A 12870-nucleotide genomic window follows, 5' to 3' on the forward strand; every position below is an offset into this window, starting at 1 on the left:
TCAGGGTGTGCCTCTTCCCAGCCACCACAGCAATGAGAGAATTTGAAGTCCACAGCCACACAGAGAAATGGTTATGCAAGGAGTTAATGGTCCTGACTGTTTTCTGCTAATAAAATATTCCTTAGTTGTCCTTTTCAAAGCAGATTTTCTGGATTTATCTTCTTCTCCCCAGAAGAAATAGGAATGCATCTTCCCAGTGGGAAGGTGATACATAAAAAACCCTTCAGGTGTTGCCTGTGTTATAGGAAAGATGGGCATTTAAAAAATAAACCAATCAATTTATCTTAGTGGGGGTGTAAGCAGCATTGTTTGCATAGTCAAGTGGTCCCACTGGAAGAAAAAAAAAGAAAAATAGAAAAAAAAAAAAAGAAGAAGAAGAAAAAAAGCAGCTGGGACAGTGCAGAGAAAATGCCAGGACTCTAATTTACTTTTTAAAGGCCCTTGGTCAGAAGTATAGCAATTCAGATATCCCTGTTTGAAACCAGCGGGGAATATTTGTTAAGGAACAAAAGCTCCAATTAGTATTTTCCACACCCTTTCACAATTTTCTCTACTGCTTTTGGCTCTGAAGCCCTTTATACCAGCCCCTTTGTGCTAGTGAGAGGAGCTGGGAGGGCCCAAGGGGGCTGGGAGTGGGCTGTGTGTTTGAAAAGATGGTACTGGGATCATAAGCATGTCATCCCCAGACAGGGACAAAGTATCTTCTTCAAAGTCAAGTAGCTCCTAATTGGGTTTGAGCCAAGAAAATGGAGCAGTGTCTACCCAGGACCTGGTACCTGCATTGACGGCAAGGCGAGCCTGGCGGATGACCACCTGAGGACCGATGGGTGTGGTGGGCTGCAGCTTGTGCAAGCCCTTGGCGATTTTCAGGAGTATGCTTGAGGCATCAATCCAGTACAGGAACCGGTCAATCAAGAACACAATCGCAGCTGCTGTCACACAATCCTTGACCATGATGGAAGCTTTCAAATAAACCTGAAAAGAACACCAGTGCCATGGGGCTACCTCGAAGAAATTCACAGAGCAAAGGCTCTGCCAACTGTTTATAGAAAATACTCAGCTTTAGTAATACTTCTCCTAAAAGGGCTCTACATACCATTTTAAGGCAGATTGAATTTCCTCAATCATTTGTTGTAAGGCAACTGCACAGTTTTGTAAGCAGGTAGAATTACCAAACAATACAAGAAGCACAAACTAGCAATTAAAAGGCTGCCTCAAAATTTCTACTCGTAACCTCTGTCTTCCTAGGCATTTACATAGGGGGTAAGTCTTTGTAGGAGTGATTAGCTATTTACTATAACCTATAATTTGACTAATTCTGGACATATTTTCACTCTTAAGATCGAAAGATTCTGTTTTTTGGGTGTTTTTTATTTTCTTTTTTTCTTTTCTTTTTTGAACGCACGTATTTCTTTTTTCTTTTTATTTTTCCTTGTCTTTGTAATTGGTGTTCAGTATTTGGAACCATATAATTTGGCAATTTGTTAATGAATTTAAATTACAACCAACAGATGAATAGCAGCAATAACAATTAGTTTAAAGGGGAGTCTGGGGAGACTGAAAATGGTCACTGAAGTATTTGGCTTAGATGAGAATATCTTCTGTCTGAGTACTGCATTTTCAAGAATATGACTCTCAGCTTTTCTTTTCCTCTTTTTCCACAGAATTTCCTCAGGAAATGGGGGACAGTTAGGGACCATGTTACTATCTGTGGAACCAGACTCTAGTTATAAACAGCCAACATCAATACAGCTTCAAGTTTGGATGGAGGACCAGAACTTCTTTGTACATCACAAATGAACGTAGAGGGCAGGAGTCTAATGTTTTCCCTTTGCAGATTATCTTTAATAATTTCTGCATTTGCAGTAACTCTTTCTGTATTCCAGCAGCCATCATTACCACACCGCTTTCAAAAAGCAACAATCAGCTGTAACAAAGGACCTATCACTCCATGAGCCATGGAGTCTTAGGGGTGCTAGGCACAGCCCTGGCTTGCCTGGGCTTCATGGCAGTGTCCTCATGCTGCCCTCAAAGCCTTGCCTCCTGGTGTCCCACTTGGCTCCAGTGCCAGGGAGCTGGCAATGCTCAAGTACTGTGTTGTGATATGGGGAAACTGCAAAAGAATAAAGAAGGAAACACCTTCAACTATATGAATCCTCATCATAAAAAATAATGTGTTTCTCATAGCATTCTTGTCAGTCAGTAAATCTGCTAAGAGCAGAGTTAAAGCAACACAGTGACTCAGACCCCAGTGCATCATCAGAGGATGACTGTCAAGAAGGCTTTGTGTAAATCCCCACTAAAACACTGAGTTGGACAGCTATCTCCAGTTTCTATCTTCAGTGTGTGTTTCCTTCCCTTCTTCCTTGTGTAGACACACAGGTCCAAGAGCATCATGTCAGAGATGCTGTTGATCACTCCAGTCACCCATCTGGGCTTCTTGATTCTCCTCATTGCCTCCACCATGGCCAGACTTCTGTTCTCTGCTCTCAGTTCAGAGAACCACCTTCTGACAGCAAGACTCATTCTTGATTTTATCAGCATAATCATCAACTGATTGAGGGCAGGAATGGCAGGAGCCTGACTGAGTAACACTTGTTTCTAATGAACAGAGCCCTCTGAGGTGTGGGGAAAGCCCATATCAAACCATCTGGAGACAAGGCCGTGACTATGGCATGAACGCTGGGCTGCAGCATCAGCTTGCTTCAAGCATTTTCTGGCTTGTTTGCACTTCAGTGAAGCAGATTTGTGCAAATTTTCCTTCTTTTTTCTTTTTTTTTTCTTTTCTTTTTTTTCTTTTCTTTTTTTTTTTTTTCTTTCTGAGCCTGAGTTGGATTTTCTAACAGGATGGCACTTGAAAAGGATTCCTGGAGCTCCACACGCACAGCCCACTTGTGCCGGTCAACAATGGAGGAATCCCCCTCTCTAAGCACCTGTAAACTGACACTGCAAACTATCCATTCGAAATGCTCATGAACAGGCCATATATTTAAGCACAGAGCATCGCCTAATCTATTTTTTTCCTCCCCTTCTTCCTTTAATAGATTGGAGCACAAAAGCCTGAGAGAGGGTGACCTACCAAACAAAAGGGCCTTTGAGTCCCTAGGAAAAGTAGACTTGGAGGAGGATGGAAGGAATCCAAGTGGCCCTATTATTTCCACTTGCACTAATTAGACATTTTTCTGTCAGCTATTGAGCACTGCTGAGAGGCCAAACTCACTGAATTCATTTCTAAAGTGTTTACAGAAGTTTGCATCTGTTTGTGTCTCTTCAGGAGGAAAATAAGCACTTCAATAGCATTGTGGAAAATCTAAACGAAGCATCCTATTCTGAAGGGCTTGGCAGTCTTGCAGCTGCATAATTTAACTCCCCACTCAATGCCGAAACCTCTTGTGTCCCTCTCCAAAACCAAATGGACACAAAATGTAGAAAAGTCAAGCCAGGGGGAGAAACTCAGCTACTTTTTTTTCTGAAAGGCCGGGCCGCACGCTGTGTGGCACACAGGGACACGGATTGGTGTCAAGCTTTGCAATTACATTCCCGGCAGCACACCCAGAAATCCATACCCATGCCTTTCACCCACTGCCAAATGGCACCACTTTGGAATTCCTCAGCCCAGCTCGGCTCTTCCTTGTGGGCAGTTTTTTCTTCAGAGGGGATGAGCGTGATGAACAGGTTCACTTGCTTTCTTACTGCATCTGCATCTACATGGAAGGGGAGAAAGAAAAAAAGAAAGAGCAGGGCCTGTGCACACTTTGTTTTAACATCTGTGTCCGTGATGCTCAATGCATATGTCTAATTGAGTTTAGGACACAAAGGGAACCTCATGCCTGGGAAGTGGAATCAGGTGGTGACAGAATTAAATTTGCACGAGATTTCTATACATGGATCGTGGGGGAAAATGCAAAACAGCCTTTAGTGAAGGGCTTGTCCTTAATGGCAATGAGTGGGAGGGTGTGCTGTGTGCATGGTTTCCTGCATTAGTGGGTTAACTCCTCCTCATGCTGGGGCCGAAGTTTGGGTCCCAGTGTTGGGTTCAAAGCCGTGATGCCTCCTCTGCATTGACAATGGGGCCGCTCCCGAGAGGGAGCAGCTCAGAACCGGGGCCATCTGGCATGGGAGCTGGCAGCATCGCGTCAAAGGGAAATTATTGGTGCATAGTAAATGAGGGTGGGGAGGAGGGGAAGGGAGTTGCAGAGATCTTATGTGGCAGCTGATGTAAGAGGAATTACAAGTCCAAATAAATGAAATATTGATTTAATCCACTCTCTCTGCCCTCTTTATAAGGCAACAGTCCCACAGGCAAGTCCCCATGCAGCCTGCAGGTGCAGAAGGGTCTCTGTTTTAGAAACACCCCTGCAAGCATCAAAGTTGAAATCATTTTTGGAGTGTGCACACAGTTTTGCAGGCACTCTGGACTCCTGTGTTTGCCTGCGGTCATTCATCTCACCCTATTTTAGTCTTTATTTGTAGTCAAGGCTGAGGTTTTAAATCCTAAAAAACCAAGAGCAGTCACGAAAAACTCAAGCTGTGTGCACAGACAGGCATTTCCAGGTGCTTTGGTTCTCCCTCAAGATCTACTGCTAGTTAGCACTTCACTGAACCCTAACAAATTGCCTGTCTCTTTCTCCCCCTACATTCGTCCCCTGTCAGATTAAACACACAGTCAAAACAGCAATGGATTTGGCTGAAGTCTCGCCCTTTTACCCCACGCACTGTTAGCAAAGCCTGTATTTCCAAGAGACCAAAGCTGCTGTCACTGCACGGGACTTCTCTATCAATCTCAGCCTTTCAGCTGGCAATCACAGCACACTCTGCAAATAACAATGAATTAAGCCTCCTACCACCTCTGTGACTGGCAGGAGAAAGCATGGCCATGATGTGCAGATGGATAAGCCTCAACACGGGATGGGCGAATTGTGTAGTAAATAGCTGTAGAGCAAGGAATGAGAGGCTCCTGGACACTTTCCTCTCTGCTCAGAGCAGCAGAGGATCCAATTTAATGGCTTGAGTGACTGAAGCTCTTAATTAGCTCATGTTATTCATCCTGAAGGTGATAGAGAGTTGGGTGTTTATTCAATGAGCCTAGCATTAGGTCCATTATTAGCAACTCATAACGCCACAGAATGGATCAGTTTTTACAAGCTGCCACATCATCCTTCATGAAGTGAGAAATGATGAGGGCAGTGGCTTCCCCTCACTTTTACTGACAGCCCCCCCTTATTTTTACTGTCAAGGGCATGCTCCTTGTTCTGTTCCCAGCTGCCTCCTCCATTGTCTCTTACTCCAGCAGAGCAGAGCTAGGAGAGCCCACCTGGCTGCACCATGTCCCAGATCCTCTGCAGGATGGAGAAGGACACACGCCTCACCATTACGTGAAGAGGAGGCACCATCCTCACCCTTGCTGATGCTTGTAGGTTGAGGGGACAGTGGGAAAATACTTGCCAGTGGGACCAGGAGACACTGTCATGATGGATTTGAAAATTCTCAGGAGGAGCATTTTGGGGCAAGAACAGAAGAAAAGCGTTTAAAGCACCAAGAAAACATTCTGGGCAGCAGTTCCTGTGGCCCTTCTCTTTCTGACAGCAGGGTTTTGAGGGACCCTGGAGCAGAAAGATTTTGCTGACTACCAATGGTAGCTGTAACAGGAACTTTGTGGCACTGATTTGCCCCTGCTGCACTCAGTCTTTAAACTAATTAAAACCTGTTGGTGTTTCCTTGTGTTACATTAGAACACTGTGTTAAAGGGCCAGTGACAAACCCTTCCTGATAGGGCAGCATCAATACCCCTATTATCATTTACAGATCCAAGAGCCTGTTTCCTATAACTGTCCTCAATATAAAAATCCATTTGAGATGCAGTTGGAAGAGAAAAACAAATGCACAGTGACCCCAGTAAGACAACTCAAAACCTTTTCCAGGGACGAAAGGCTCCATGAAGCATCAGCTGAGGAGAACAGTAAATCCTGCTGATATGCAAGGCAAACCAATAACCCTATTGGTACCCAGGACCACTGCTCATGTTTTTCTCATGGTGCTTCCTATGCAAATCCTGCTGCTGTTTTCCCATATGCGCAATGGAAGGTGAGTGCTTTGCAGCACTGCATGTCAGCAGGACCAGGGCTGGCCAGCTGCACCGAAGTGCTGAAGTTGTCCCACTGAAGCTGCTGCCTTGGCTGGGCAGCATGAGTGACACATGAGATGGTGGCTGTCCTCCTGCATTGATGGGGCCTGGTTTTTAATATTTCTCACTCAAGAAGCCCCAGAGTGACAGGGTTTGCACAGAATAAGCTGGACAGAATACCACCAAGCCCTTCATGAGTCGAGTTCAGCCCGCAGCCACAGCTCTGTGCTCAGTTACTCCCCACTTCACGCAGATCACCCAAGAAGAGCTCTTATGAGGCAGGTAGCAAAAGGTCATCCAGAATGACCAAGATCCTAAGGGCTTTAGTTCTCCTGTTACCACACCAGCAGGTATGGGGAGGAGAAAACTAAATCCTCAGCTCCCTCTTTAGCTGTTTCTCAAAGGCTGAAACTCTCAAGTGCCACGCACACCCCTAAGGGTATTGGGGCACTTCCCTTCAAATGATTATCCTAATGATAATCCAGCAGCACATAATTAACTAAGGCCCAGGCAAGGGCTGCAGGGACTGATTCTCTATTGTTTTCCACAGTCATATAAACTGCAAGGAGATTCTGCATGACCAGGGCTAGGATCAGCCTGCACAGGCTCCTGCGCAGCTGCTTGGAGGAAACCCGTTTTTGGAGAGTCTTGGGAGCATGTGCAATCTGACAGAAATCTTTAAACTGAAGATGATTGAAGGTCATTTCAACAGTGCATTTAAATATAAACTGAGAATGATTGTCCTCGGTGTCATTGCACAAGCAAACGAAATCTCTGAAGCTGAGACTTTGCTTTTGCACTTGCATGGTAGCTATTGCAGTAGGTCCTGGTTTGTGGCTGAATGCCGGAACCTGGATGAAGGAACTACTGCTGCGTTTGGTATAAAATGAAGCAGTGTTCCACGTCATTACAAGGGGCTCTAATTGTATAAGCAAATACAACCAAACATTTCATGAATTATTTCAAAAGAGATCTACTTGCATGTAGAGTTGGAGTTCACTCCAATGAAGCTCACATTAGGGTTTGCAGGATCAAAGCCTGTGTGCTCATGGGCATGTTGCCCTCTGTTGGCTGGTTACTGAGCACAAGGGTATTTCCATCCCTCCATATATGGGTGATCTGCAGGAAGGGCAATGCTTGTGAAGTCTCCCTTTTGGAAGTGCAGCCTCAGCCTTTACCCTGCAGCAGGCATTATATTTTTTTTAATAAGGGAAGTTACCCCTGTTTGTACTCTGTGATCAGTACTCTGATCACACAGGAGAGCTGAAGAAGAGCACTCTAAAAAGGATGCATGTGTGGGTGGCTTTGCTTACTTGGTGTGTCATTCTAGCACACAGCCACCAGCACTGGGCATCCCACTTTTTAAAGTGTAGCACTAAGGCGAACCCTTGAAGCCAAAGCCTAATCCTCTTACTCCCTGTGCTGGTCTCATGGAGCCTTTCAGCTGACGTGACGTGCAGCGTAGAACGGCCCGGTTGGGGCGCGGGCGGCCAGAGCTCCACACCACGCAGTGTGTTATGGTAATGAAGTGCCTTTCATTCAGGGATCTCAAAGCACTTTTTAAATGTAATGAATCACAGTTTATGAGCTTATTCTGAGCATGGCAAATTAAAACAAACAGAGATGATTTTTTTTAATTTTTTTTTTTTTTTAAGGTTTTGATGAACATTAAACTGACAAAGACTTATATATATCTCTTTTTTCCTTTGGGGATTTACATTATCCTTCTGTCCCTCGTGCCAAAAAATAAAAAAGAAGAAAAAGTTGCTCAGACTTTTATCTTTCCTCATCACACTGTAATCACTTCTCTTCAGCCTCATTTCCCTCCCTGCTTTTTATTCAAAGAACTGAAGCAGCCTTTGCTCTGCCTTGAAATTTTATTTAAAAAAAAAAAAAAAGAGGGGGTGGGGGTTGGGGGGGGAGAATGAATGAAGGGGAAAAAAATCCCTTTTCCCGACTAATACTAATAATACAGGTCAAAATGTCAGTCTTTCTACAATTAAATGGAAAACAAAAAAGGTTTTCCCTTTTTCCCATGGTACAATAGCACTGGAATATAAATTACCAGCGAAGATGAAATAATACTTCAAAGCACGCGGGGAAGGGCAGCACAATGTTTACAAAGTATTTTAAACCACACGACGAAGCATTGAAGCCGACGGTCACCAATGGACTTCAGGGGGTGTTGGTGAATAGTCTGAAACGAGCATGCGGTGGGATTTTAGGTCCCTATGGTCTATGACCCCATGATATGCTTTGTTTGACAAGGGCAGCTGCAGTTATCAACAGATGTTTCAGCAATAAATAATTGGTATCATCTCAGAAAGGATCCATCTACCTGGGGAGAGGGCATAATGCTGAGAACACTGCCCCTCTATTACCACCGCATTAATCTCCCATCTATCCAGGTCTCTCCGGGAGCTTACTGCAGGTGTTTGTCCTGGGAGAGAGCAGACAAACACTGTGAAGCCGGAGTGCTGAGCAGGGATTGTAAAAGAGGTCAACCTCCACCATAAATTTCTGTCGGAGGCCACACACACCAAAGAAAGAAAATAAATGCCCAGGGAGCAGCACCACCTCCCAGCACATTTGGGATCCCTGGGACGCATGGTGCTGGCGAGGGGATGTGCAGTGGGCACAGCCGTTGGCTTCCCAGAGCTCCTCATCATCAAAGCCATCATCCTCCCCAGACAACACCTTTCGGGCCTTGCTCAGGCTCTGCTGGGGGAGCTCTCCCCCTTGGGCTAGCAGCACGAAACCCACATAAATCAGAAAATAAGAAGCAATGGAAATTCCTTACTGCTTTCTGACATTAAAGATAGATAAAATGTGCAGCAGAGTACTCTTTGGAATCCCCCAGCACCTCCTGGATCCTGCAGCTCCTCACTCAGACCAGTGTCTCTTATGTACATAGAAAACCATTACATTCTTAACTTGCCCACCTTGACTTTGGCCAGCTCAGGTCCCAGCCAAGCAATTTCCTGGAAAATCACTGAAAAACATTTTGGCTTTGTTACAGTGCCAGGTCTTCAGGTAATAGGCAAACACACATCTTACTGGAAACTGAAGTGAGCAAGATGAATGGGTAAAGCAAGCACTCAAGCTAAACAAACAAGAAGCCCCTTGCCTTCTCAGAGGAGGAAACCTTCCTGCCCCAAGCACCCCACGCTTCCCACAACAGCTGTGCTGAGCTTCATACCAGTAGATCGGGGAGCCTGGTGCCGATCGTATCCTGCAGGTTGGTTTTGTCCTCTGGGCCCAAGTCCTGCTTGTACTGCCACTTCTCTGGCACAAAGGGCCACTTCATTTCCTTTGCCTCCTCCAGAAGGGTCCTCAAGTCATCGGGAAGCAATGCTGGAAAAGGCAAAGTGCTGGTAAAGATACAGCAGTGGGTACAGCCACGACCCCACACAGAACCGCTGCATTGCACAAAGAAGAAATAAACCTGGGTTGTACAGAGCAATTAGGCATAGATTAAAGGGATGTAATGAAAAATGGTCAGATGTGTTTAAGAATGTTTAACTCATCATTTGGGGAAAAAAGACGCTGGTTTGTGTTACTTAGTCTGAAAAAAAGATCGAGTAACTGAAAGAAGGCTACAAGATACATCTTCCCTATGCAGGGGAGAGATCATTGCTACAGCATGAAGAAACCGAGCCACATGCTTGGGCACTGATACAGCCTGCATGTGCACATCAGGTCCCAGATGAGTCTTGCACAGTTTCCATGAAGTTCATGCACTGACCTAGCCACTGTTGGGAGCTCTTTCTTTGGAGGCAGAGTATTAGAGTCATGCAGCTGAGCTGAGGAGGATGCCCAGCTTCTGCATGCTGGACTACAAGGCTGAGGAGCTGCATCGCCCTGAGCACAGTGTAGCCCTTGGGTTGTGCTCCCAGCATGAAGTACCACTTATGTGCCAAGAAGCCATTGGCCCAGCTGTGTCTCCAAACCATCTGATGGAGGAAGGACTGCTGATGGGAGCACACAGCTGGAGCTGGGCCTGAATTTGTCCTTTCCTTTCAGCTGCAACCCACATTTAATTTTCTCCAAACAGTGAAGATGCAGCTCCTGTGTGCTGTGCTAACCCTAGGCCAGGAAGGCTCTCTGGCCAATAAAAGTGGATTAGCAAGGATTATTGACCAGATGGGGTCAGTGGTGATCATCAGCTGCAGATCTAACCCCTTCTGGCCATTAATCCCCAGAAAAAAATCCTGCTCAGAGACCATCATTGCTTTAACGAGGTAATGCAAATAAATGTATTACTACCTATTTTTTAATCTATCCTTTATGGAGAATGGTAGAAAATGCACTTACATAAGGATTCTGTTTTGTGCTCGTATTGCAGTGCATTCATCAGTACATTTTTCCTATGCGAAAGTGGGAAGTCTGATACTGAAGGCCAGTTTTCCAGAAAGTCACCTTTAAAAAATATATCACTTTTTCCAATGCGAGTTTTCACATTTGCTGCTGCAGGTCTGGACACACTTCCCATTAGACACAGAACAAATGCACTGCCCTGCTGGTCTCATATCATGCCTTCAGAGGCTCAGCCCTTTCCAGTACAAAGGAAGAAGGCCAAGAGGCCAGACCAGAGGAAGAAGAGCTCCTATCCTCATGCATCTTATGGCTCCTGTGGTGATGGCACTGCAAAACTAGGAAGGAGCAGGGCATTGTGCCCCCTCACCAAGCATGAAAACTGAAGTAGGTCCTGACCCTGTATGTAAGGTGGCCAAAGGAAGGCCAGCAGTTGAAAATCAAGCCTCCCAAAATCTTCCCCAAAAGAAGATGAAGAGTGCCTGGATGCAGTCAAGGCACACACTGCTATTACCTTTCCCTATATGATCCCACAGGACTGACATTTTGGGGGGAATCTAGGGAAACAGTCATGGGACACTCACACAGGCAGCCTTTCTGTCTTCTCTGCCATCTACTCTTCTCCCTCAAACTTAAGCTTACTTAAATGACACCAGGCAAAAAGTAATAGTGTCAGAATGTACAAAAACAACCAGTGGGACGATGTGGATGTTGGTATTCTCTCTGAAACATACAGGTATCGCTGCTACCCAATTCTTCCAGTTTCCCATCTCATCCTTGGTTAAGCCTTAACGCCCCACATGCCTGATGAACCAAAGAACAAAGAACATCTTTAATAGTGAAGTCTCACTCCCTGAGCAGCCACTGTGATTGGACAGGAGTAACTCAGAACAAGGTTTTCAGCAGGATCTGATGATCTAATGAGCCTTCAGCCACCTTTGGTGTTGGGCATTTGAGTAAGCCTAGATTTGAGCCTTGTCCTCATGTCTGGTTGTCACCACTTGGAAATAATGCAAATTAGCACGCTAATAATATTAATTCGATACTGTGAGGTAGAAACATCCACTGTAAGCACATGAAGTAGCTGGGGAGCTGGTGTGAACAATCCTGTGGCCATAAACTGAAATACAATTGCCAGAACAAGAGTGCCAGCAGAAACGGCTCTGAGGGCCATAGAAGCCACGGGGCCACCGGCTTTTCCATTCCAGAATGCGCAAATGGGTCTGAGCACTGTAGGCACAGGTTCTGGGAAGGACAGGAGCTCCTTGCAGGCCCATTTCCTCCAGCAGCTCACCTGAAGGGCTGCAGCTAATCGAGCAGTTATAAGGGAGCTGATTTACCTTAGCTGGAACTAAACTGATTATTTCTCGTCCGCTGCAGTATTTAATAGGAGAGAAGGGATGAGGAGGGTGAAGGGAAAAAGCGCTACCTGATTAGGAGTTCAAGAGCCTATTCTGAAGGGAGATAATCAAGCTTAAAAGAATTTGTGACGAGAAAACAAAGTAGCCTTTTGTTGAAAACAAAAAGAAGAATCTTCCAGCATCCCTGGCAGAAATCTACACACCACCCTCCAGCACAGACAGGCTGAGGTGCTTCAGAAAGGGCGGCTGACCTCCCAGCAAGAACAAGGCGCACAGAAACATATTTGAAGCAGCCCCGCACTCTGAGCAAACAAAGGGTTTTAAAGCTCACACTGACATGATGGTCAAGCCAGTCATGCAAGCAACACAAAACTTTACTGACATTAAACTGGAAAAGGGACAGTACTGCAGATGTGTAATACAAAATAGAACCTGCATAAAATTCAAGTTTTGCAGTTTCTTTGCTGATGCTTGTACTGTTTCCCCCAGAAATGTCGGTTTTGTCCTTTACTGCATTGCTCTGTACTCACTGAGGTTATTTTTTGGTGCGGCAGACAGCAGTGTGTAACCTCCCTGCCCTGCCCAGGACAAGTGTCACCTACACAAACCCAGCGATGCAAACATGGCTCTAAATTGGTGAGCAAAGCAGCTGTGGCAGCTACGTTGTTGGAGCCCTTTGGAGCCCAAGCGGAACTGAGCATGTGACACCCTTCCATAATGAGTGCCAGATCTAGTAAGCCATTTTTTGTCAGATTTAGTAAGCCATTTTTTAAGACCTCCCTTACCACCAAAACACTGAAAAAAATGTTTCTGGCTCGCAATGCCAGCACTGAAGCAAGTGAAACACTCCTCTACCAGTGCCCTCCCTAACTACTGCTTTCCTTCCCGGTTATTCATTCCAGCCATTAGCCAACATGGGCTTTCCTTTCAAGAGGGATACTGCAATTTTTTTCTTTGGACACCACTTACAGAGGTCACACGCATTTTACAAGATAAAGATTCAGGCAATGAGCTCTTTAATATATCAGGAGTAGCTGACAAACAGAGAGGGCCCTCCCCCAGCCCCGCTGA

The 12870-nt window shown here is 45.4% G+C and overlaps 1 protein-coding gene across 4 annotated transcripts in view; it reads right to left on the reverse strand.

Moving 5' to 3' along the window:
• Positions 1-12870, reverse strand: part of ALPK1 (alpha kinase 1) — a 36562-nt gene that overhangs the window by 11441 nt on the left and 12251 nt on the right. For 3 of the 4 annotated variants that reach the window (XM_015861987.3, XM_085547021.1, XM_015861986.3), the window contains 2 exons: positions 9324-9478; positions 777-975 (listed from right to left, as the gene is read on the reverse strand). In XM_015861987.3, the coding sequence (XP_015717473.1) occupies positions 777-975; positions 9324-9478 (354 nt within the window). Of the gene's footprint in view, positions 1-776; positions 976-3566; positions 3693-9323; positions 9479-12870 lie in introns of those variants that run through there. The other variant, XM_015861988.3, reaches the window with a different exon arrangement.

Source organism: Coturnix japonica, chromosome 4, assembly GCF_054131305.1.
Source record: "Coturnix japonica strain WE chromosome 4, WE-NBRP24, whole genome shotgun sequence".
In the NCBI taxonomy this organism is placed as follows: Eukaryota; Metazoa; Chordata; class Aves; order Galliformes; family Phasianidae; genus Coturnix; species Coturnix japonica.